A 25,226-nucleotide genomic window follows, 5' to 3' on the forward strand; every position below is an offset into this window, starting at 1 on the left:
GCTCAGATGTGCTTGTGCCTTCTGTTTCCTTTATTGTTAGCAACATGGTAAAGCCACTGGAGTTCTTAATGTGTGTCTAGCAGCGATGTTACAGGTTCTTGCTTGCTTTGTAGTGAAAAAGGGAGAGATGACATGGCACTGCCTGTGCCTGTGCCTGTTGGGATTTGCAGCAGCCGCGCTGGTGTCCCAGACCTCCTAAGGGTTGTTGTGTGTCATACCATGACTGTCCGCTGTCCAAAGGACTTGGGATTGTGTGTAAACAGCACCTGGATATTCACAGCATTCCTTTGACCGAGGGATTGTCTTCCCTAACACGCTGCTGGGATTTTGCAGTAGGCTGTGTGCATGCTGACATTAAGGGGACTGAGAGTGTTGATGGTGACAGGGACATGTACATCCTGGGAATGCCTTCAGCAGTTAACCAAAGCAGCCTGCTCTGAATATGCATTGCTTATCTACATTACCTGAAACACAGCCGTAAAAATTGTCCGAAAATGAAGTGGAAGAAGGCAGTGAAAAGTGTAGAATGTGAACTGGAATCTTGTAATTGTGGAAAACTAGGAAAGAAAAAAAAAATCAAAAACAGAGGGAGGTAGAATTTAGAAAAATTAAATACAGCTTTATATACATCAGGAACTTGAAGAGTCTTAAAAGCATGGTCATCTGCTGGTACCTGGAACTGGAGAAATGATGAATGTTTCTTTTCTGCAACCCAAGGAAAAGCTAGGTAAGTTGGATGATGATACCAATTACAGCAGCAGCATAGTGCTTTATGTTGTAATATTAGCTTGGGAAATTACCAAACAACAGCTACTAAAGCAGAACATTTTGGCTGTTTTGGCTAACTTAAATCGAGGGTTTTTAAAAGTGCTGGCTGAACAGCTCTCTGTGGGCTGTAAACACTAGAAACTTTTTTTAATGTATTCAAAACAAGTTAGACTGACAAAAAAAATGTTCTGTGCTAGTGATTAAGTCATAAATAAGCAAGCTAATACCAAGTTTAATCTGTTCAAACTGGGATATTAGGCTACCTTTGGTCTGAAGTTGGCATCCAGTAAAATAATATGATAGCTGATAGGGATTTGATTGGCTATGAGGAAAGGGAGCATTATTTGTAATAATCCATTGGTATGGATTTTTGGAAAATAGATCTTTGCAAGCCTGATGTCATCTTGTGATGCTGCTTTATTATTGCTCAATAAAGGTAAAAGCGGTGGTGTGTCTTAAGTCTTCAGTGCACAAAGTTGTACCACAAGTCGATGGAATACACAGCTAGAATGATTCAGCCTGTCACACTGAATAAACAGAAACCCAACTAAATGAAAGGTCACAGTATCAAGAAGAGAACCATGCTCGATCGGGTGTATTTCTAGTTGTGTCCGCTGGGATTCAGTTTCTGGGCTCAATGCTTATCAACAAGTTTATTGGTGTCCTGGAAGAAAATACAAAATTAGTGTTGGTATTTGTGGACAACGCAAGGCTTGAAAGAGTCACTAATGAAGAAAAAAAAACGAGTTACTGATAGGGTCTCATAGGTCTCATGCTTGGTAGGTGAGAAAACAGCAAGTTACATGAGTATGGTATGTAAAACCAGGCACCCAGGAACAGTGACAGTAGGTGCGCTGGCAGGGGTGGTGTCCAGAGAGCTTTGCAGGAGCTAGGACTCTTACAGCAGCGCGGTGCTTTGCTGAACACAAAATCCCAGCCGGGCACGTTGGCCAGAAAGTAAATGTGGGACTTGGACACAAACATGGAAATCTTGAGCCGGAGCAGGGAGGGTGTTATCTTAGTGCAAGGTACTGCTGCAGTCTGTGCAAGAACGTGGCTGTCAGTGCTGGGCAGGAATGTTGCTGATAAGTTGCAGTGAGTTCGGGGGCACCATGAGAACAAAGAGCTGGAAAATACACCAAGCGGTGAAACAAGGAACCTCCATTTGTAAAATCAATGCTACATTTCTCTCTTTTTTTTTTTTATTTTTATTTTTTTCCTTGCTCTTCTTGGAGATATTCTGTCGTTTAGCCAGGAATTCACTCAAGGAAGTGCCACGGCCTGCATTGCGCGGGAGGTCAGGCTGCACAGTCCTGGGGTCCCTCTTGCTTCATAACGCAGGAATCTCCTCAAGGAAGAATGGGAGAGGAAGAGCCATTGTCTGTTCGCAGGGGCATGTGTCTGCAGCTCTTCCTACTAAAAGGCCTTGGGGTTTGCGGGCAATGAAATTCCTCATGCCCTGTCCTCCAAGCTTCCCGAATGTGTGATTTTTTTTCGGACAGTGTTCACTGCAGAACATCTGCCCCACCGCCAGCATCCGCCTCGCCCGCGCCAGCACAGGCCCCGCAGCTAGTCAGCTCTGGGGCAGCATCCATCTATTTGTTTCTTAAGCAATGCCCCACATACACACAGCTGCTGCTTTTTTCCTCCTGAGCTGCTTTTCTGCAGACTTCTCAGGAAAGACCTTTCCTTCTCCTCTGGTAGCCTTGGCTGTGGAGAGAGGACCTTTCTCTTTCCTCTCTCTCTAGAGAATGCAGGCCAGGGGCTCAGCCTGCTGAAATGATAAGCACCCCCGTCCCCTTCTTTCTGAATGTCTATAGTAATTCTAAGAGAGTGTATCCTGTGCTGGATATGTTGTCAAGGCATAAATTGTGTGTCTGCATGTGTCTGATTAGGTTGATCTGAATTAGGTTGAGGCTTTGCTTTCAGTGTTGTATGAACATTAACCAGTGCTTCCTTGATACACACATGATAAAGGTCTTTCAGGCTGCTCTTTGGCATGTGAGAAGTTGGGCTGGAAAAATTAATCATTTGTCCCTCGGCACAAAGAAGAGCCACAAAGACTGGGAGTAGAGTTCCTTCTTATTGTAAACAGGGTACAAATGCAGACCAGATTTCCATGGTGCTCAGTCGTCCACAAAGCGTGTGTGGCATAAGAAAATTCCTGTCCTCGGGGATTTGTGGCCTAAGAACACGAATTTCAGGATGTCCAGAGCAGAGTTGTGATGGGGATAGGCTCTTCCACCAGCTTCCCTGACAGAAGGGGACTGATCAGCTGCTGAGGCCCGTCCGCTGGGCGCTGCTTGTATGCAACGGGTCATCGGGCAGCAGATGTGGAGAAGGGGATCACAGGAAACTTTGGGGGAGCAGCCGTGAAGCCTGTCCAATTTGGTAGCAGGCCTGAGAACAGCCAGTTTATGCACTTTAGAGGAAATCTTGAGACAAATATAGCAAAGATATGAGCAACCCTCTGTTTTATTCATTGTCTCAAGCTCTGATGCTTAGTGGCCCTTCCAAAAAAAAATTAAGATTAACTGAACTAAATCTTAATTATCATCACTTGCCACACCAATGTTTTCTGGTCAGCAGCACCCTGTAGCAAGTGGTGTGAGGGGTTATTGGTTTGACGCTTGCTGTCTTTAAGTGTCATTAAGTAGTTCCTGGCTCCTGTGATGGGCCACAGGAGAAGCATTTTTGTTACAGTGACCTGTGTCTGGAAGGGTGGTGATAGCTCAGCTCCATCCACTGCGAGGGACAGGAAGATGGAGAACACGACTTGTGCAGTTTTGTCAGAGTCCTGCAGGGCATTGTTGGCACTTAACCTGTTTGTTAAAGGTGCCCAAAGCATACAGAGAGCTCCATCTTCAGAGCTGTAATATACCTTGCTCTGTTCCCAGAAGAATACCGATGTGTTAAATCCATAGGCATGGCCTGGTTCATGCTGCCACCTGTATTCCTTTTTCTTGGCATTCTGTCCCCGAAAACCTGCTCTGAAATAATTGTGCCCTGCCTTTCAGTAACACGTCCCATCAATCAGCCTTAAATTCTGTGTGCAACGTTTTCAGTGAGCGCGGTGGAGCATACTTCGCATTCCCTGTGCCTCGGGTTGCTCCACAGTGTCTCACATTTTTCACCTGACCTGCGACTGAACTGCTGCTTCGTCCCCACTGCAGGAAGGGGTTTCCACCTATGTATGCATGTAGGTGCCCCCGTTTCAGTGTGGTGGCTGTTCTTGGTGCCCAGGGTTATGGGGGAACCCGCTGGCTGGGTCCTCACCTCAGGAAGGAAGGCTGTGATTTCCTGGCTGCTCACTTTTCTCCTCCTTTGCCTTCTTTTTCAGAACATGAGTGAAAACTTGAAGGACTGTTTGAACCAGACCCAGGCTTCCTTAGGGGAGATGGTGACAATAAAAACAGAGGCCTGCTCTCCGCACCGGGACCAGGAGTATGGACAACCTTGGTACGTGGCTGAGCTTCAGTCAGATGCACTCTCGCCTCTTCTCTCCACCTCCCCGTTAGCTTAAAGTTTGAGGGGTATGCTCGAACCTCGCAAAGGTGCTAAAACCCTCTCTTGTGAGATCTGCCTCAAGGTGCATGACAGGGATGATCACCCACTCATGTGATAGACACGTGTGTGCTACACGTGCTAGTTCACACCCAGCCTTGTGCTGGCTTGGATTGAGGGCTATGCCTTGCCTTTGATCAGCACATTTTGGGGGCTGCAGCAGAGCAGCTCAGCCTTTTCTGCCAGTCTCCAGTGGGTGGGACAGGCCAGGTGCATGTCATAGGTGGAGGTGCTCTAGTTGAAGCCACTAACTCCTATAGGTTTAAGCCATAAAGCCTCTCAAGTATTGACTTTTGGCAGATTAGATGACAAACTGAATCTTTGACTAAGTGTTGTTTGGCCCCCATGGCTTGATTGCCTCTGTTTCTCTTCGTTTAGTTTCCCAGGTCTCGGTAGCTTAAAGTCATCGTCCTTTTGTTTTCTCCCCAGCTCTGGAAGGCCTGATCCGCAGTCCATGGATGTAGAGCCCAAGAAACTGAAAGGGAAACGGGATTTGATCGTGACCAAGAGCTTCCAGCAAGTGGATTTCTGGTGTAAGTGTCTTGGTGGTGTGGGAAGAGTAATGCCTCTTCTTATATAGAGTTCAGGCTTTCCTAATTGACAGCCTGTTGGTTTGGGGCAGGAAGTAAGCAAGGAAGGAAAAAGCCAGGGACAAACATGCATGGGTCTTCTAAGACACATCTGATAGGGAAGCTGTTGCACAAAAGTGGCTTGTCAGTCATGGGGCTGTGCAGTGGTAGGGAGATAGGTGGTAAGTGTGCTAGAAGCATGACAATATAAGTTCAAGTGACATGGAAAAACCCCAAGAGTCTGCAAAAGCCAAAAGTATGAGACCTGAAACTAAGAAGGGAGTATGGTGTGGACAACAGCTCTTTGCTCTTATTTTGGGAAAGAAAACATTTGCCAGTTCCATTGGCATACCCTGAATATTGTAGGCCTAAGTCCCTGTTTGGCCACAGGGCCAGTGCCTGGCGTGCCATGTCTCTCTGCAGAGCACAAGATGAAGGCTGTAGGTGAGGATATTGGTTTTCATTTCCCTCTGGTGTGTGGGGAGTCAAGAAGCTTCTTGGGTAGAGAAGGTCACTGCTAATGGGTAATCTGCAGGGGTCTCCCTGCAGACAATGAATGGATTTCTCACTGCATTGGTGGCACCACTGTTGCTTGCCTGAGGTGCTGGGAGAGCATGTTGTAGGAGCTGGTGTGGGCATCGCGTCTGCCTGACCTAACCCCTGCTCCCCTCACACCCACAGTCTGCGAGTCCTGCCAGGAATACTTCGTGGATGAGTGCCCCAACCACGGCCCCCCGGTGTTCGTCTCCGACACCCCGGTGCCTGTCGGCATCCCAGACCGGGCAGCGCTGACCATCCCGCCTGGCATGGAGGTGGTGAAAGAGCCCAGCGGGGAGAACGACGTGCGCTGTATGAACGAGGTGATCCCCAAAGGTCATATCTTCGGACCGTATGAGGGGCAGATCTCCAGCCAGGACAAGTCTGCAGGATTCTTCTCGTGGCTGGTAAGTGAGGTGTCTCCCTAACAAAGTGGCTTCCCAATATCACAGCTCAGGGCTGGGACTTGGGGGCACATGGAGCCAGAGCTTAGCCATCTTCCCCCTTTCCCAAAGCTCCTCTGCTGACCCATGTGGACTATGGGCTAACATTGACTTGCCATAATGATTAGTGGCTTAAGGGCAGAGATAAGTGAAAGCAGATCAGGTGACACGAAGCCTGAGTTCAGTTCACAGCTGTAGGAAGCAGAGTTTGCTTCTCCTCTCCCTCTTGCCATGTTCTTCCATCCCCACTCAGTCTCAAAGACTTCTCCAGTACCTCCTCTGCTCTGATGATCACTTCGAGGAGAGAAAAGATCATATTTAGAGCTTGTAGAGCTCACTCTCAGGCCTCCAACATCCCTCCCATCCAGCTTGAGCAGAGCAGGTGGCCCAACGGGCCAGGAAAGAGGAGATGCAATTCTCCCAGTCCATCAGGAACTGATCTACAAGCAGCCTCCAACACTAAAAAACATATTTTTTACCCTAGTACTAAAATCCTATATGAGTGAGGTACAGATATCACTAGATCAGCAAATATTAATTATTGTTAAAAATAAGATGTGGGACTTGAACTCTAGGTAGGAAAAAAGGAGAGCTTCTTGTATGAAAGGCTGCTCACACTCTTCTGCCTGTGAAACGTGTGTCTCAGCTCTGCCCTGAAAAGGACGTTTTTTGTATCTTGGGACTTAACCATTTTGTCGGCTGCATCCATAGTTCTGTTACATATATTTGTACATAGGAAGAAGTCACCAGACTAGCTACAAGTTCCGAGTAGCCTCCACACAAATGCCCTGTGCAGCAGTCCATAACTATGAAAACTTAGATTCCAGCATAGTTTTATGTCCTGACCTGAGGCTAAAACTGAAACAGATTTAGAAGTCAGACTTCCTTCTGTCTGAACCAGCTAGTTCACATGTTTGCATCTCTTCTGTTCTGCAGATCGTTGACAAGAACAACCGCTATAAATCCATTGATGGGACAGATGAAACCAAAGCAAACTGGATGAGGTGAGTCCAGTTCTCTTCTACCTTCCCTTTTGGGGCTTTGTGTTCCAGAGAGAGGCCATCAAACACTCCTTGTTTTGTGCGACAGAAAAACAAACCAGAACGACACAACCACTTCCATAAAGGGTTTGCTTGTGCTCTTCAGCATTTGCTGTGTTAAGAATCCTTCAGAGTCAATGACAGGAACTAAAACAAGGATGTGTGTAGAGCATGGCTATTTTCTGGAATGAGAACAAATGATAAAGACCAAACCTACTTATCTGCTCTTAGAAATGCTGACAGATCTCACTACATTTTTTGTTTTCCTTACTTTATGTTCAAATATTTGCAAAATGCTTTGCACAAATCCCTGAGGTAGTATTTGTTCTGTTTGTATTTTTTGTCCTTTCCTAATTGACAGACATTGAAAGAGGTGTGTTTTTTTGTTTTTTTCCTTTCTGGGCTTCACTTGAAACAGTTGTCTGTGGTGGCTGTCACAGGTAGTGTCAGCTCTGCTGTGTTATGAGAAACGTGGAGTGAGTTGCTGCAGCTCCCAATGTAGACATCATGAGCGTGCTTGTGCTCCCTCTGCCGGCCCAGGGATTCAAGAGAGCAGAACTCAAACACCAGTTAGTACTGAACCAGGAGTGTGGCAGGCTCTGGTTCGTTGACTGCAGCAGTAAGGGAAAATGTTTGAAAACAATGCAGTGCTTCAAATATCTGCGTATGTAGGTCACTCTTGCAGCCTCCTGAGGCAGAGGCAAAACACTGATGTGCCCTTGGGCATGTGGCGAGTCACTTGAACAGGACAGTGCTGTGTACTGTGGCCTGTCCCATCTTGGACCAATCCTGCCTTCAGGGGTGAATTTTGGAAGCAGTTGTTGTCAGGAAGGCATTTTGTACAACAGTTAGTGTGGGGGTTAACTGGATTGTTGGCCTGGATGCTGGGGATTTTCAGTTTTTGGTCACTGCAGGAAGCGAGTGCATGAAGTACAGACGTATAGATGTAAAACCAGTGTAGCTGATCAAAGCTGGTAGCACAACATCTTGCTCCATATGAGTCCTTGCTTGGATAACAGCTGTTTTGATACTTACGTTCATGAAGTTCTGCAAATGATCTAATTTTTCTGTAAGAATTCCAGCTATTACAGTTGTTCACTACTGGATGAGAGAAACTTCCAGTCCTGTGCTGAGACTGGAGTCGTCGCTCCCAAAAAAAGCAGTGGTATCATGGACAGTTAGGTAGGAGATGCATGTCTTGAAGTAAAGAGTGTGAAGTTCAGAAATCAGTGAGACTTTTCTGCTTGGATTATATCACCTCTTTACGTGATCTGGATGACAGTGAAAGTGGGGGAAAACAGTCTTGGAAAGCAAAAATCGTGTGATGAACTCTTCTTCCTAGTACCACCAACTTGGATTTGATATCTGGATTTATATGGGCATTACTCATGGTTCCAGCACCAAAGAACAGAATGGTCTTGTTTAAACATGTATTTGCCATGGATAAGTCTTAAGACGAATGTGGTCTGGGCCATTTTGTACAGCTTTGAAAGGCAGGGAGGTTACAGTTTTGTGAGATGGGTAGGGACAGTAAAGGGGGTATTTGCAACTTGTAGGGAAGAGGACCAGTGCAGGCTATATTTACTGATCTTTCTGTTTTTACTCTTGGAAAATACTTGTAATATCAGTACTACTTGGAGTCTGACAGACAGTACAAGTGGAGATAGTGGTCCTCAAAAAGAGTTGCTTTTGTACGTTGCTGGCCTTCCAACAGAGATGCACTCGATATTGTGCACTAGGATATTGCCTGTCACGGAGATTACCCACAGAAATCATACTTCCAGGATGCTGTAGACAGCGCTCTTTTTGTTTGTCAGATGGTGCTCTTTACCATCACTCACAGATGGAGTGCTTTGCAAAGCAGATCTACTCACCCTCTGGGTAGGTGGGTATGGCACGGGGAGGGCAGCTTGGGCTGACTCCTCTCTCTTCTTGTAGATCTGGCGATTGTTTTTGTTGTTTGACTACCACATCTGAGTCCATTTTCATGTTCCTGCTGAGAACAATTTGTACACCACAGCACTCGCTGTTTTAATTTCAAGTCCCTGTTTACCCAGGGCAGCGGAAGGAAGGAAGGAGTACAAAGCATAGCAGATGACATGGCAATGGCAATATCTTCTTGCCCTTTCCCTCTTCAGTCAGTCAGGATGCTCCTGATACTGCAAGCATCTTCCCCTAAGCTGACCACTGGCACAATAACACACCCTTATCTCTGTCTAGCGTAAAGTGCTGTTGTTTCCAATTCTATATGAAACTCCACAGTTTTGAACTGCAGGGGTGTGTGTAAAGCTCTTCCTATGTTTTTTTGTTTGTTTCTGGGGACTCAGTGACTGAATACTGTGAATCACAGCAAACGTCAAAAAAACTGTTGCTTTCTTGGACATAAATTCTTACACTGCTGCTGCTGAGGTTAGGTCTTCTGAAGGCTTGCACAGAACCAGCTGTTGTTCCTGTTTACTTCTGAGGAAATTCTGTTATTCGGTTGTTGGGGATCCTACTTTAAAAAAAACGGATCTGACCGAAAATTGAAAGTTGTTCAGAAGGTCCAGGAAACGTGCCCCTGTGTGTCTGTCACTTTGTTCAGACCGAGGTGCAGGATAGGAAGCACCTGCAAGCTGGTGGTGCCTAAACGAATTGCTGGAGTGCAGTGCCTCGTGTGGGGGGTCTCCAGGTTAATTTTGGCATATATATTCTCTGTCCATTCTTACATGGGACTGTCTCAGTTCTTGGGTTTTTAGTACAGTTGAAATTCATCCTCTCCCTCAGCCCTTGTGAAAAGGCTAGTGCAAATTTCATTCATCTCTTTCTCTGTTGCCTTCCTCTCTGTTCCCTTCCCCCTCCAAAACATGATGACAGAGAGGCCATGGGGAGCAAGACTGTTTTATATCTTCCTTATAATGGAGATGTCTGCGGGTTGATCTTCGTTCAGCACTAGAGCTTGGAAGGGACCTCTGGAGGTCACACATTCCAGTGGCTTACTCAAAGCAGGACAAACCCGGATCAATACAACTTTAAGCAATGAGTTTCTGCTTTGATTTTAAAGGACCTCTTTAAAAATACATATATATATATATATATTATAACCAGGGTTACTGTCACTATCCTTGTGTTCAGGAGGAGTGAAAGCCACAAGTCATTTTGTTGAGCTTCATATACTGCTCTCTATTACCTTCTAGCAAGTGGCGCAAATGTTCTTACGTGTTACAGACAGAGAGTTATGCAGAGCAAACGGATCCTAAACTAAAGCACTGCAGGACTGTGAGCACTGTAATTTATTTTTTTCCCCAGGGTTATGGAGCAACTACATGCTTGCTTCTTAGAAGCAAAGGCCTTTTAGAGGCTTAGAGTTGGTTGATGTCGTTGTAAGGGTGATCATTAAGTGCCCACTGCTCATGTAGTTTACAACTTCACTTTTCGTTTTAAAGAAACAGCTGTGAAGTCTTACACTTTCAGATTGACCTGGGCTACAGAGGAGATTAAAAGCCCCACAGCTGTGCCTCCTCTGGAGCTTGTAAAACCCACACAGCATCCCCAGAGAAGTACTTGCAGCTGACAGTGACTGCTCCTAGTGATAACCTGCATGTTAGGGGAAATGCATGAGCAGAAAAATCTCTCTCTGACAGAAACTAGTAATATTGTCGGCATTTTTAGGAGGAAGAGGTTAATATGCCTGCTGGGAACCTAACATTAGTTGAATTAAGTGATCAAAACTGTCCAGAACTCATTGCTCTTTGTGTGGCGGGTTTGTTATTGCAATACTTACGTTGTCGTAAATAGTTTTGACCAAAGTCCTGCTGGAGCAGATGTGAGGAAGCCCTGAAACCTGAATAGCTGGGTCTGCTAGACGTTGTGCTAAATGCAGTTAATGGGATATCCTGTCTGGGAAGAGTAAAAAGGGGCTCTAATTCCTCGTTGGTGCAGTTGTGCTGGTGACAGCAGCTATAGGTTCAGCAGAGGAGAAAGAGCACAGATTTCCTGACCCCATCAGAGGCTCTGAGCAGCTCCTGAGAGAATTACATACTGCAAGTCCACCTCTACCAAGGGGCACTTAGCAAAACAGTGTTACTTCTTTTCACCAGAGCAGCTTGTCAGTGCAGGTTTGTTTCCAGTGCATGGAGGCATTGATGGTACTGTGCAGCTGTGGGTACTCAAAGAAAATACACACGAAGCTCAGTTTTGCTGGATATGATAAAAATCAAATAGTAAATGTTCTCTTGCTCAGTATTTCACATAGCCTTTCCCCCCCTCTTCCAGTGTTCAGCTGGGAAAACTCCTTTTTCCTTTTTTTTTTAATTTTTTTAATTTTTTTTTCCTGGAGATCAGTGTCCCAAGTGCTTTGCTGGCTCTCCATCATTTAATTACCATCTTCCCTAAACGTTCCTTCTGGCCCTACATAAACGAAGCTTCACCAAATCAGTATCTCAAGGATTAATTTACAGTTGTCCCGGTGAAATACTTCTGTGCACTTAGCTCCCGGCTCTCCCCGTGTGTGCCTTGGGTCTGAGCAGCATTTCCCACTGGTGTTTCAGCTTCAACCAAGGTTCACAGCTTCTGACACTCTCCCTGATGGAAGGCAGCAGTGTCAGCAAGATTTGTTAAACAGAAGTGTAACAGTGCTAAGAAGAGACTAGGATGATGACTGACGAGAGTCACTTTACCTTTTTTGTGAGTTTTTCTTAGTCTGAAGCCTACAAGCTCCTTCCACATGAGTGTACCCCAAACCACCTCCCTTTTGCTGGGCCATGGCAGCGCTGAAAGGCCTGGGGTGCCAGCAGGGCCATCACCAATGTGGGACAAGTGAGGCCTTTGGCTCATTCCAGCTTCTCAGAAAGTATTGTGGGGTGGCTGAAGTCTGGCTGTGCGAGATGGGACATCCAGCCTAGATTTTAGGATTAAATGTCATTTCTTGGAATGGGAGGGTCTGAGCTATCCCAGTAAGATTTTTTTTTTCTCCCTAATATCACAATAATGCTAATAACAGCATTTTTGCTTTCATTTAATTTGGGAGCATGAACAGAAAATTTAGCATACAGGGAAGCCAATATGTTTTCCCTCCCACAGTGTCACTTCAGAGCAATGTTAAGGTTGTTAGGTGTCCTAACTATGAAGATGTTTTACTTCTGTGTTACATCTTGATATCCTTTTTAAACGTTAGTTTGCTAGGTTTGTAGTAATGGTTTGGGGAATGATTTATATTAAAGCTGAAGTCTTTTACCTCAGATGTGTTGTGTTCTCAACAAAAAGTCCATGCCGACGCAGATTTCTGAGAACTTCCTTTTAAAATACTTAGAATTATGTCACATGAATGCTGAAAAAGTTGACCTCTCTCAAAAAAGTCCCCAACATACCTGCTTTTAACTGCTTGAAGAGAAGTAAAAGCAATCTTTTCTAAAGTGTATAATACTAGAGGAACCGTTTTGACCTTTTACTTCACTCTGTTATAATTCAGATCAACACATGCACTAAGATATCCCAGTGGTTCTTCTCATCCACAGCCGCCTGATCCCTTCAGTGCTGCATTGCATGCTTACACACAGGTTCCCAGGCTGCAGATTATTCCCCTATCCACAATCCCACCCTGTTTACACACAGAATTGCATATTCACACAATCCGTTTCCTCCTTCCCTAGGGAATAGATAAAGTTGTTTTTTTTCCCCAATAAAAAAACATATTCAGGACTAATATTTTGCTTATTTTTTAAAGTTTCCTTTGACTGTAGCTGGAAAAATGAATGCTCCTGACCCCCCTTTGGAGGCGCCACACAGAATTGCTGGTTCTCAGAATGGCTGCGGCTCCTCAGTGGGCTGAGGCTGCGTGTTGTTCTTTTGAAGCACCAGAGGCTAGGCGCAGGATCCTGTCAGCAGCAGTGACAGCAAAGCCTAGCCAAGAAAAGCAAGTGGGTGGCCTCATTCCTTTTGAGAACAATAGGAAATGGCAACCATTTCTGGGTAAAACAAAAGCTTACTGTGAAGCAGACAGACGTTGGAGGCTCAGTGCCGTGGTGCTGAAGAAGAGACTTTTCCTTAGGAAAAACAATTTACAGAAATTGGCCATGAATCTACTTAAAATCTCTCTCCCCTGAAAACAAAAATAAAAAATCCACTTTAGTGTGTAGCCTTTGCATGAGATCTTGTGAGTTTTAACAAAAGGGTAGTGTAAAAGTTTCCATGGTATGTTCTGCCAGGCAGAACAATGAGATATGTTTCAGGCCTCTAAATTTCCTCAAGAACCTGCTTTCAAGCAATGACACCTTGAAGCTAATTCATGAATATGATTGCGAGTCCTCATGCTTTTTTTTTTTTCTGAATACAAACTGCAGCAACCGATACAAGGCTGTACTGAAATTCTCCTATGTAAGCCAGGGCATCAGGCTAAGTGTAAAATTTGATTTTAACTGCTAAGCTGAGAAGGCTCCTTCACACTGCTCTCGCTTGGTGTTTGTCTTTCGTTGTTTGTTTTTTTTTTAAGCTTGTAAGTTGCCTCTTAAAAACAAAACGACTGCCTTTTCCTGGTGCGATAGAGGGAAAACGGAGAGGCTGTTGAGGGTGGGGGGGAGCTGGATCCCACCAAACTCCTCTGCCCAGGAGCAGCACTGGTCAAGTGGTTGGATGCAGGGGGATACTTTGCGCTGATTTCCTTTTACCCAATTGTGCTTTGTGGGATGTTCAACCCAAGGAACATGGCTGAACGAAAGAGGAAGCCCAAGTTTTCCAAAGAAGAACTGGACATTCTGGTCACTGAGGTGACCCGAAATGAAGCCATGCTGTTTGGGAGGGAGACCATGCGTCTATCCCATGCTGACAGGGACAAGATCTGGGAAGACATAGCCAGGCAGATCACATCAGTCAGCCAGGTCCCCAGGTCTGTAAAAGACATTAAACACAGATGGGACGACATGAAGAGAAGGACCAAGGACAAACTGGCATTCATGCAGAGGTCCCTCTCTAGCCCCAGCAGCAAGGGGCGGCCCTCGGCCATCGTCCTGACCGCCCACGAGAGAGCCATCGAGTCAACGCTGCATTCATCACGCCAGATGCACGGCTTCCGGAGAGCGGATCTGGACGTGGTTGACAGCCCGTCAACGAGCTGTAAGTATCATTGCCTTAACACCTCTCTGTCTTATGCTTGCCTTTCTCAGTTTGACACTGGAGGAGCGTTGTGTGTTTTTGTGAGGTGCGGGGTTGCCCGTCAGGCCAGGTCCTGCTGCAGTGTTCGGTTTCGAGGCAAGGCTCTGGTGATCGTGGGGTGATGAGATGGATTGAGGGAAGGTTGTTTCTGAGTTAAGATCATCTCCTTTATCTATTTATCTAGTCCTTTTCCATTCTGTCTTCTAAGGGTAGACATTGGATTACACTTTCTTAACAGGTCATAAGCCTGAACTAATCCTACAAGTGAGGGAACAGCAGTAGTTGAAGTGCAACTGCCTCCAGTCCATGAAAGAGCGTTTGTGAAGGATTAGGAGTTCTTCATCTTGCATGCACCCCAGTAAAACGGCAGAGCTGTCAAGCTGTGAGCCGTGTGCCTGTCACTAATGGATCGCTGCATGGTAACCATCTTCCTTTCAAGAGGGCTCTTGGGTGTAGCTCAGTCATCACTGCCACTTGTGGCAGGAGGCCAGGCCACCGGTGGTTTCTTACTAGTGGTCTGAAGGCTCGGTGCACGTGCTATGAAAAAGGTAGATGATAATGGCTCCCTTCTCCACTCTTTTTTAAGAAACTACTGGCCCTGCTTTCTGAGTTAATCTTCCTGCATCACTACTCTCGGATACCTTCCGGTGCTGAACCATGAGCTGCTTTTTGCAAGTCTTTCCCCAGTTGCATATATATGGCTTTCTTGTGTGGTGGTGGTGGAAACTTCTTGGTCTGTGAGCTTGTAGAGATACACAGGAGAAAAAGAGGAGATAACTTCCTGGAAGTAGGCCAACTAATACATCACGGATGGCACTGTCCTATCATGTTAGGTCTTATCTCATATCTGAAGTAACACTGTTAGTGGGAACGCAAGGACGAAAATCTTTCAAGTACTGATGAAGTGGGACTTGGTCATTCTTTGCATCTATCTCGGGAGCCAGTTGTGCTATTTCAGAGGTAAAATTAATACAACTTGAGCAAGGAGATAGTGGACAGTTGCAACAACTGAAATATCATCTCTTCTTATACTTGGCATGCCTCTACCCGTGAACTGGCACATCACTAGATATTTATCAGACTAACAAGAGCTTTCTGGTAGTGTTTTGCTTTGATTTTGTTTTTGCATCAAGTGTGCTTGCCCAGTAAATATGAGGTCCTGTTGCTGCTATACTTGACTGCCTGTTCACCTTACCCAGTGGTGGCAAGCCACATAGTGGCCTTGCAGCACAGACTTTGTGAGCAGCAAGTGCTACATCTGTGTCTTTCTTGATGAGAAGGATGTAAGAAATAATGTGGGAGCAGGGGTCTGGCATGAGGAACCAAATGTGTTGGCTATTTTGAGGCTCAACCAAAGGCCAGGCACCTTTGTCTCCCCAAAATACTGGAGTGTTCTAGCTAGTTGTGATTTTGCAGAAAGTGAGTCATTGCTATGGTCTGAAATTGGTTGATCTTCTAGTAATGAATAATGCTATGTAGAAGACACTGTGGCAGCTTGGACTCCTCCTCAGTTGGCTGGGTTTGCCCACTCTTCAGGCCTCTTGTGGCTAAGCTTGTCAGCCAGCTGCTAACCTTGCAGCGCGTGCATGTTGAGTTACACACCAGCATCTACAGGCTGCAGGGGTGGGGGGGGGAACTCTTTTTCCACACGCTTTGAGATACCTTGAAACAGAAGTCAGAGTTGTGAGGGTTTTCACGTTAATAATTCATGCTTCCTTTTCTGTTTAAGCTGAAGAGGAAGAGATGCCAGGCACTTCTCGGGAACACTGCTCCTCCTCGCTGAAGAGGGCCAGTGCAGGAGTCAGCCAGCTCTCTGGGCCCTCCTTCCTCCACACCTCCTCCTCGTCGGAGCACTCAGAAGCTATCAGCCAAAGGCAGGAATTGCACCGTCCATCACCACGCACCTCCTCGTCCTGCAGACCCCCACGCCCCCGCACAAGGAGCCCGCCCCTCTCCAGCTTCGATCGCCAGCTTCTTCATTCCCACTCGCAGCAAACAGAGCTGTTCAGGCAGTTCTGCCAGGAGCTGGTGGCTATTCACAGGGACATGGCAGAGAGCATGCATGTCATCGGTCAGAAGATGGCTGACCTCACCAGCCAGGTTGGCCAGATGTGCCAAACCCTGTCAGAAATCCGTGATGGGGTCCAGGCTTTCCATAGGATACAGGGTCCTAGTGTCGTGCAGGGATCTCTTCCACAAGCAGCTTGCACAAAACCAGCCCCTGAGCCCAGTGCAGAGTCTAACCAAACCCCCTCAAAACAGACTCCTCCTGCACGGACTACCAGGTCACGAAAGAGAAAGCACCATTTTTAGTCTGCTTCTTGTAAAGAAGGGTGCCCTGTGCTGAGCTGCTGCATGCTCACGTGGCCTCTACATGTGTATTAGTACTATGTGGGGAAGGTCAACAGCCACCCCCAGCCCATCCATCCCCCAGCTAACATCCAATAAAGCACTGTGAATTATGGCAGCTGAACAGTAGTGCTGTCCCTCTGCAGTGGCAAAGAGGAATCTCAGACCTTATAGAGCTTGGGATGTAGGGCATCTTTCTATTCATAGAGATTAGGAGATTTCACTGTTTTCCCCATGCTTTAAACACTCTGTAAGCTAAGAGATACAGTAGGGAATCATTATCTTGATCTCTTTTTGTGCCTGTGAAACATTATTTACTGAGGCAGTGTCCTAGAGAGCTCCCTTTGCAATCAACCCACAAATCTACCCTAATACAGCCTTCCCATCATCTTCCTGTGAATTAGTGTATGCGCTCTGCAGAGTCTTAACTAACAGATGCATCCTTACAGCTCTAAAGATTTATTGCTCATTATTTTTATCTTGTGTTCAGCAATAATGGGCAATTCAGGGCTTACTGTGACTGTTAGGCATAGGTTTGGGGAAAGGTATACAAAAGCAGAGCATATGCAGGGAAGGGAAGAAAGCTCAAAGCTGAGAGAGCTTTCTGCCATCAGAATGACAGGAGAAAAGATCTAAGCTTTGTGTGGCATTAGACTGCTGAGAAGGGCTGCTATGGCATGTGCCTGGATGCTGCAATACCACGTGCATTTATATCAAATAGTTTAATCTTTGTCTCCTCCAGTCTTATCTGAAACCCTCACCTACCTTTCACAATTGCACTTAAAATACGGTTATTTCGTAATATGACAGCTCTTAAACAAAATTGTATCATATTATTTCCTTGCATGTTGTAATCTTTAGTTTTGAATCACCTCTCCCTCCTCAAAATGTGAGAGACTGCACAGAAACAAGGGAAGATACAGGGCCTGCTTCTGACCTCAAGGACAATTTGGTTTTGTGTCACTGTAACTCTGTCAACTTCAGTACAGCTACTTGGGACTTGCTCAGTATTACTTAGGGTGGAATCTGTACTGTGTTCTTCTATCATGAAGAGTTTACAACCTCAATTCCCAGCTGTATAGTTTAAGTTCTTGAACATGTTGCTTTTATACTGCTTCCTTTTCCCTTAGAGATGCAAGAGAGAACTGTTAAAACATTTTAATTGCTTTAGTGCTGCATGAGGTTTCCATGTACAATCCCAATTCCTAAACTAATCTTTAATAATGTCACCTCAGGTGGTGATAACATACATGACAGCTTTTTTACAGCATCTCTGTTTTCCGCTTGATTTGCACATCTGCACCTACTGTGCTGCCCCCATCTCCGGATGAATCTGGACCATTATCATGTCATGCCTCAGCAGGGAAGAGGGCCGAGGTGTTATCCACATACAGTTAGCACACCACTGCTCTCTGGGCTGTTCTATTGTGGGGAAAGGTGGGTTGCTGAAAACTGTTCAAGTTAACATGAATACCCATCATCACGTAACGTGTGGGCTACAGGCTTAGCCAAAAAGTTGTATAGATTTCAGCAGGAATGGAACGTAGACAGCACAGAATAGCAGAAGGATGGCTCATTTTATGTCTTCTTGAAGGATTTTCTTCAATCTGTTGGCCTGTCCTTTGAAAGCATAGTGCACTAGCTTCTCTGATGGGAAGGTGACTGTATGTCTCCTGTGTCAGGCATTCCTGATGTTCTTTTCCTTTTTTCTTCTTAATTGTTCTGTAATCCTAATTCGAGTAATTTATTTTTAGTGGTTTGGTAAAAGGCCCTGGCTCAAGGAAGTAGAGGTCTGGTAAAAAGAAAGACCTGCTTTCTTCCGAGGAATGACCCGGTTTGGTTTTGTGCAAAGGAAGTTCCTCACAGTGCTGGCACCAGACCAGGGCACTTACCTTCCTGTGAGGATGTCCTTTTACTTCTGTTGTACCGTTTGTGTTCTGCAAAAGTCACAGTCTCTCTTCAGTTGAAGGGAAGATTGGGGAAAATGGTCTAAGTGGATCTAATAATATGAATCATGGAGAAATGAAAAATGGTGATATGTTTTAAAGGCTTTCTGAGTCAATACAGTGCTGCTGCTATATATTAGAGGTAGGATTTTATATTTTTATAATAAATGGTCCCTGCTGATGTTCTCCCATGGATATACTGATAGGATTAGTTCCTTTGATGTTGTCTGGGGGGATTCCATGCGGGAACCCTCAGGTCAGCAGAGGAGGAGGCTCCCGCCAGTGCTGAGCGCTGGAGGGAGTTAGGGGTACTGTTGGCATCGTCGCTGCCAACAGTTTGCCTGCACAGATGCCTTGAGAGAGAGAGAGAACCCGTTGTCCTTGCACAAGAATTGCAACCTTCGTACAACCCCCCAGAGGCTGGGCTCTGGTCTGGAGAAGGGACCTTGTACTATGGACTGACTGAGTTCTCCCCCAGTTTCCTCTGTGGACTATTACAGATTGGCCCAGCTCTGGGGACCTGTTGCCTGCCCTGTGTAGACCCCTTGGTGGAATGGCTTTTCTGTACTGGCTCGCAAAGGATACTTCCTCCTGCACACAGCATGTTAACTGAAGTAAGTGCCCGTGTTAAAGCAAACTGCTGTGCTCAGCCCCGCTGTCTCCATGTCTTGTCCATGCTGAAAAAATCCTCTCTCTCAAAGTATTTTTGTTAAGATTGCAATAAATATATAACACTTTTAACACAGCTGCTGTTGAGTCATTTATTTCTCTCATCAAATTTCTGCCTGAACATGTTACACGTCGCTCCAGACCCTACCCGTCACAGATTCTGAGTCTCCTCAGGAGCGCTCGGCATCGGAGAGCTGGGGCGGTGGTTGAGTGGTGGCCCCCATGGTGCCTGCCTGGGCTGCTAGCAGCTCTTCTGCTGCACCTCCTGCCACGGCAGCACCGTGACTTGACCCACCTTGACTTTGGAAAGACCCGTGGCCTTTTCCTGGTGGTGCTCTGATGACAGGCTATCCACAGAGCATTGCTGGGGCTAGCCAAAGGATGAGCAGTGGAGGGGTCAGCAGGGAGGGGGAAGGCATGGGGCAAATCTTTGGGAGAGGAGCAGAAGCCTGAGCTGCTGGCTGCAAGGTCTCCCTTGTACCCCACCACCTCTCCCTCTGTTGCCTTGCTGCTGAGGCTGGGAAGGAAAAGGCCCTGGCTGCCAAAAAATACTTTGCCTTTTTTTAAGTGTGCTCACTGGACTATCCCAAAACGTGACAATTTGGCTTCCTAAAAGGGCCATGGCTTAGAAAAAAAGGACTATGAGGACAGTCACAGCTGGGGCAGGTGCCCCTGTGGAGCTGTGCTTCCACCAGCCATGGGGTTGATCCAAGCCTCCACAGCAGCAAGCAGAGCTCGTAGATGCTCTCCTTCAGTGCCAGGACTGTCTCAGCGGTTCGTCCTGAGCAGCCTGGGCAGAATTTGTTGTCCTCAAGCCTTGCCAGGAGCCTTGTCCATCCCAGGGCCCAAGTGGTTGGGAGGTCCGTGCCTCAGGGCAGATGAAGCGTCCTCCTTGGAGCTCCAGATGGCTGGGCCTGCCCCAGCAGTGGTCCCATCCCTGCTCCTCCTCCAGGGATCACAGTCCCACAGGAAACCTGCTGTGACAGCGGTGCCATTTTTGTCCCAGGTGTCTGAACAAAGGTTTTTTGTTGCCTTTTACCAGTTGCGTGTTGAGCATGGGGTCTCCTCAGGCAGTTTGTGGCCCTGCCTCTCTGAGCAGAGCGGGGTTTAGGAGTGGCTCAAACCATGACGTGCAGCAGCACTGGGTGTCTTAGCCCAACAAGTGGAATTTGAGTTTTATGCAATCCTTCCTAACCTGTGTAATTTGTGCCTTTGGGGCTGCTGGAGTCAGGGCTGGGCAGCGTTGGTTGGAAAGCATTTTTGTCTTTGTGGATGATCTCATCCGCATTCACATTACCTCAGGAAATTATCGCAGATACAACCTTTCTCTCTCACAACGTAAACCAGCTCTGGGCTGCCAGCAGCCATGAAGAAACGTGTTAATGACTGTATTATTCCATAACTGTCTGCGAAGGGCTTTTTTAACCTCTCAGAGAGAGATCGCCAGTGCCAGTCGCTGCTGGGCAGCAGCGCTGACAGACTCTCGGAGGCAGAACCTTGGAGGAGCTCAGGGGCAGGAGGAGAGCCAGCAGGAAAAGCACACTAATGCTTAATGAAATACTTCATAAGAAAAGAGAGGAGTGGCTAACCAGTCTCTCCCCTCTATGTACAAAATAGTGTTTTAGAGAATTTTCTAACCCTCATTGCTGGGAGGCATCCTGGCATTTTGCTAGCATGGGGGAGAGCATCTCTGAGGATCACCCACGCAGCAGAGCATCAGACTGACTGCAGCAAATGGCTGCATCTTCTGGGTGCAGTGGCAGGTCTGTCTGGATGACCACCACAGCTTTTGTGATGACTAACGTCCAGAAGTGTCAGCCTGGCAGCAGCAGCTGAGCACCTTTGCTGGACCTCCTTCCCACCACAGTGCTTCAGGCCTCTGCTCCTTCTCAAATGCATAAACCAGTGGTCTAAAGGTTCATTAGTTTTGTCATAAAAAATACATAAAAATAAGAGTTAATAAAAAGTCAATGTTTGGCGTATTTTGGCAATGTCAGAGCCTGTTTAAATAATTGCTGAAGACTGCAGAGCATCCCGGATAACACAGCTGGGAAAAATGCAGCTGATTCCAGGCACATGCACAGTTGCTTAACATTAAAACCAGAACTGCTGCAGCCTTGGGCGGTCTGAGACACTGCCGACTCATTTTCTGTGTTTTGTGGGAAGTTTGACCAAGTTTATGACCTTATCTGTGTGGGTGAGCGTGGTCACATGCATGTGGGCTGGTGTCTTTATCTGTGCATGCACGTGGCCAGAGAAAAAAGGGCATTCAGAGAAAAATTGACAGCTTCCTTAAGCCAAGAAAATGCCTGTGAGCTAGAAGGGAACGTTTGGGCAAGGGCTGGTAGCAACACACTGCTCGTCTCCATCAATGTCACTGCAGCAGGGAGTGCTGAATAACTGAGGCAAATGGCATATGAGAGGAAAAGGTTTTCAGCTGTGAACCAGTCAGGTCTGCTTGCAGGTCTTCTAGTCCTGGGCAGTTGTCAGATTGTACACAGAGGCAGCTAGAGCCATTATTACCAAGCCTTTTCATGAATAGTATGATCCTACCTATAGATCTCTGTCTAACCAAGTTGCACAGGGTGCCAAGTGGTTGGAGTAGTGAATTAGTATGTTTCTGCTGAGCTGAAACTTAAACGTTTTATATCTGGAAGACAAACCTCATGCTCAGAAAGCAACTTTTCTGTTGGCACTGCCCAGAGGTCCCCACAGCACGGTGCTGGCATTTCAGTTAGTGTTTCCCTAGACTTCAGGGCTGAATGTCAAAATGCAAAATCTTACAGTACTGGCACAAGCTTGGTTTCCTTTTGGACTACCAGCAAATACCCCTGTGCATGTTGGCTATCTGTCTTTCTCTCCTGAGTTATCTCAATTCTGCTTGACCAAGAGGAGAGAAGCAAGGAAATCTGGTTTCTACTAAAAAAGAAGATAATGTTGGGAAAGACACCAGAGGAGTGGCCCTGCCATATTCAGGATGCCCCTAAGAGCAAAGGAGGCCCTGGGATGTGAAATGCTGGTAGGGAATCTAGAAGTCCTTGTTTCCATCACCAGGCAAAGAATCTTCTGCCAGTGAGAACCTGCATCACCATTACTGGCAGAGATACTCCTTCAGGTGGGATGTACAGTGTAGTAGTCGCTTCCCCAGCAGAAATGGACTCACTGGTTTAGTGCTCCCTGGGTGTCCATGCTTGTTGTCCTCTACCTCTGGCAATTTGCACACCATTGCGTATAACTCCATGCTTTCCAGTCTGGCTGTGTCGATGGCTCTCTCTAAAGGTCATTCCAGCATCATCACGGTTGTCATCATGGTGCAAGGGCTGGGAGGGGCGCAGGAGAGAAAATGTGTGCTTCACGCCTGCCTTCTCACCTCGCCCTCAGGTATGTGATCATCTCCCGGGAGGAGAGGGAACAGAACCTGATGGCCTTCCAGCACAGCGAGAGGATTTACTTCCGTGCCTGTCGTGACATCCGTCCTGGGGAGAAGCTGCGGGTCTGGTACAGCGAGGACTATATGAAGCGGTTGCACAGTATGTCCCAGGAGACCATCAACAGAAATCTCACAAGAGGTGAGTCCCTCTCTTTCCACCCTTTCCCCAGTCCCCTTTGGCCGCCATGTTGGTTGCACCAAGTGCAGTGGGTGAAGTAGGTGATGCCCAGGCTGTGCGAGGAGAGCTGCCCTTGTACACGCAGCTCACATCTGGGCAAGAGCCCCCAGTTCTGTGTGCCGTGGATGGAAGTTGCTGCATGAGAAGGACAATGTAAACACTGTCATGGGATCATAAAAGAAAGATTTGTGTTGTGTTGTGTTGTGTTGTGTTGTGTTGTGTTGTGTTGTGTTGTGTCGTGTCATGTCGTGTCATGTCGTGTCATATCGTGTTGTGTTGTGCCATCTTGTGTTGTGTTGTGTCGTGTTGTGTTGTATAGTCTGTGTGCTACCAGGGCCTGATGCAAAGCCCAGGAATCCCCTCTCACAAAACTTTCTGGCCTGAGGATCACCAAACTGGTGGTCCCAGAGACAGGCGCTGGGTTTGTCTTTGAACATACCACTTCCTCTGGCTCCCCTGAGCAGCTTGTTCAAGGGAGTTCTGGCTGGTTTTGCGTGCATATGAAAGAGAGATTTCCTTGGTGTGTTTGTATGTCCATTTTCCTGGCTTAATTTATCTCCTCTTTCTTCAGAAAGATAATTTGGGATCGGCGCGACATCAGCTCCTTAGTCTTACAACCTTAGAGTGCTTGTACAGCGTACAGGAGGCTTTGTACTTGTCAGATTGATTCTTCCCTGGATAAAAATTGTTATCTTATCTTAGCAATAGTCATGCTGGAACAAACCCAGCGGTCCTTTAGGTCAGCGTAATGTCAGCACTACAGGAAGCTTTAGAGGAAGGCAAAAATTCTTAATGCATCTATTCATCTGTACAATGCTGATACCTGAAGTTAATTAAGGGCATTTCTTTCCAGGCCTAGCCACAGAACAGCAGGGCCTCAGAGGGGCAGCCACACTAAAAATAACTTTCTAATTAAAATTCCCGTGTATATTATTACACAGCTGCTGTTGCTGCCTTGACTTGGTAAAAGGTGTCTCCTCTTTAAGCATGGGGTGGACAAGATGTCCTGAAAAAGATGGTTGTCCTCCATCACCTTGGAGTTCTTATGCACTTGCAGTTGTTACATCTTGATGGCCGTGCTTGGGCAATTCCCACGTCTGAATTAACACCGGTATGAATGTGCGTTTCTCTGTTAATGACCGTATTAATCACTGAGTGATAAGGTACACGCTGCAGTGGTTTTGCTGCATCCCGTGCAGATGTTAGCTGTCCAGATGGCTTAGTACTTTCTGAAAGGACTGCAACAGACAGGCTGTGCCCTGAGAGGAGCTGTGTTGCAGCACTGGTCTGGAGGGGCTCCAAGGCTATGAGCCCTGCCCTACAGACTTGCCTTTAGTCTTGATTTATCATGGTTTGTGTCAGCTGAAATGATAACACAGCTGGCTCGGTGCTACGAGTGCTGTGAAGATCTGCCTCTGAGCTCCTTAGGACCTGCAATATCCTGCCTCACACTTGGGCAGAAGCTTAGGTGGCTGTGTATACCATCCTAGAAAACTCCTGACATCTCAGTGAGCCCATCCTTCAACCAGCTGGGCTCCAGGCTGTGTTCGCAAGAGGAGCACAGGAGTGTTGTTAAAATGGAGCATCACTTAGGGCCACTGCTAGACTTTTGAGACATCGCATCCTCAGCTGGGAGGGCACTGGGGGTGCGATCAGAGAAGGGCACAAAAATCTGCTGGGCTGTTTCCTGTTTAAAAGATTCCAAATTCCCTGCAGATGAACCAGTAAAGTGAAGTCACAAGCTTTACTAACTCACAGAAAGTAACATGGTTCCTGGGTTTTGTTTCTATCGGTAGTTTCTGACCCGCCTCATCACTGGAGTTGATACCAATAATATGAGGGATCGTCTTGGGATTTCTGGCTTTTCCATAGGGCCAAATCATTCAGTTGGCTAGGGGAAAAAATCACCAAGAAAGAAGAAGGATCCATTCTCTAAAACCCTACCTCTGCCAATAGTTCTTAGAGTCCATAACAGAAAATGTTAGGACAGAGACCCAAAACTCTGTCTGTATAAATTCTCCAACAGGATGCGTTGCAAACAAGGGCTGTTGTTATGGATTCGCTCAAGAAGTGTCTGGGGTTCCCAGCCAGCATCAAAACCCAGTACATAACCCCTGCCATGCAGGCCAACCCTTTTTATGGTGCCTTACTCTAACTGTTTTTGAGTCTTGCATCTTTTCTGCATTCTTAGCATTGCTCTCCTTAGAGAGGGAACGGTAGCTTTTACTCCGTAACTCTTATGAAAGCATGAATACACTTTAAAAGCAAACAAAACCAAAAAGCAGCATAAAGCAGCGTCTTGTTTGGGAAGCCATCAATGCTTGAAGTTATTTACAAGATAGAAGAATGATGGAAATTGAGCCAAACCTATCGTCTTTTGAATTTCCAGGTAAGGAAATCTGGCTATTCCCTTTATTTTAAGCAATTAATAATTTGTATGAGGTTGCTTTTGTTAATGTGTTTTGTTTTTTTTAATCACTGAATGGCCATGCTCTTAGACTCCACTGGCACAAGCTAGATATCCCATCCATGGAGGGCATACACCCATTGTAGCTCAGTTGACAATGCGTACCTTGGGCTTTAAGACTGCAAGTTATTTTTACTC

The 25,226-nt window shown here is 46.4% G+C and overlaps 1 protein-coding gene across 5 annotated transcripts in view; it reads left to right on the forward strand.

Moving 5' to 3' along the window:
• PRDM11 (PR/SET domain 11) overlaps positions 1-25,226 on the forward strand; it is a 46,622-nt gene that overhangs the window by 10,699 nt on the left and 10,697 nt on the right. For 3 of the 5 annotated variants that reach the window (XM_082760744.1, XM_082760743.1, XM_082760746.1), the window contains exons 2-6: positions 4,109-4,227; positions 4,762-4,865; positions 5,583-5,845; positions 6,818-6,885; positions 22,395-22,582. In XM_082760744.1, the coding sequence (XP_082616870.1) occupies positions 4,112-4,227; positions 4,762-4,865; positions 5,583-5,845; positions 6,818-6,885; positions 22,395-22,582 (739 nt within the window). In that variant the 5' untranslated portion in view covers positions 4,109-4,111. Of the gene's footprint in view, positions 1-574; positions 728-4,108; positions 4,228-4,761; positions 4,866-5,582; positions 5,846-6,817; positions 6,886-13,597; positions 14,011-15,778; positions 19,060-22,394; positions 22,583-25,226 lie in introns of those variants that run through there. The other 2 variants (XM_082760747.1, XM_082760745.1) reach the window with 2 other exon arrangements.

The sequence above is a fragment of the Aythya marila genome (genome assembly GCF_965140915.1).
Source record: "Aythya marila genome assembly, chromosome: 5".
Taxonomy (NCBI): Eukaryota; Metazoa; Chordata; class Aves; order Anseriformes; family Anatidae; genus Aythya; species Aythya marila.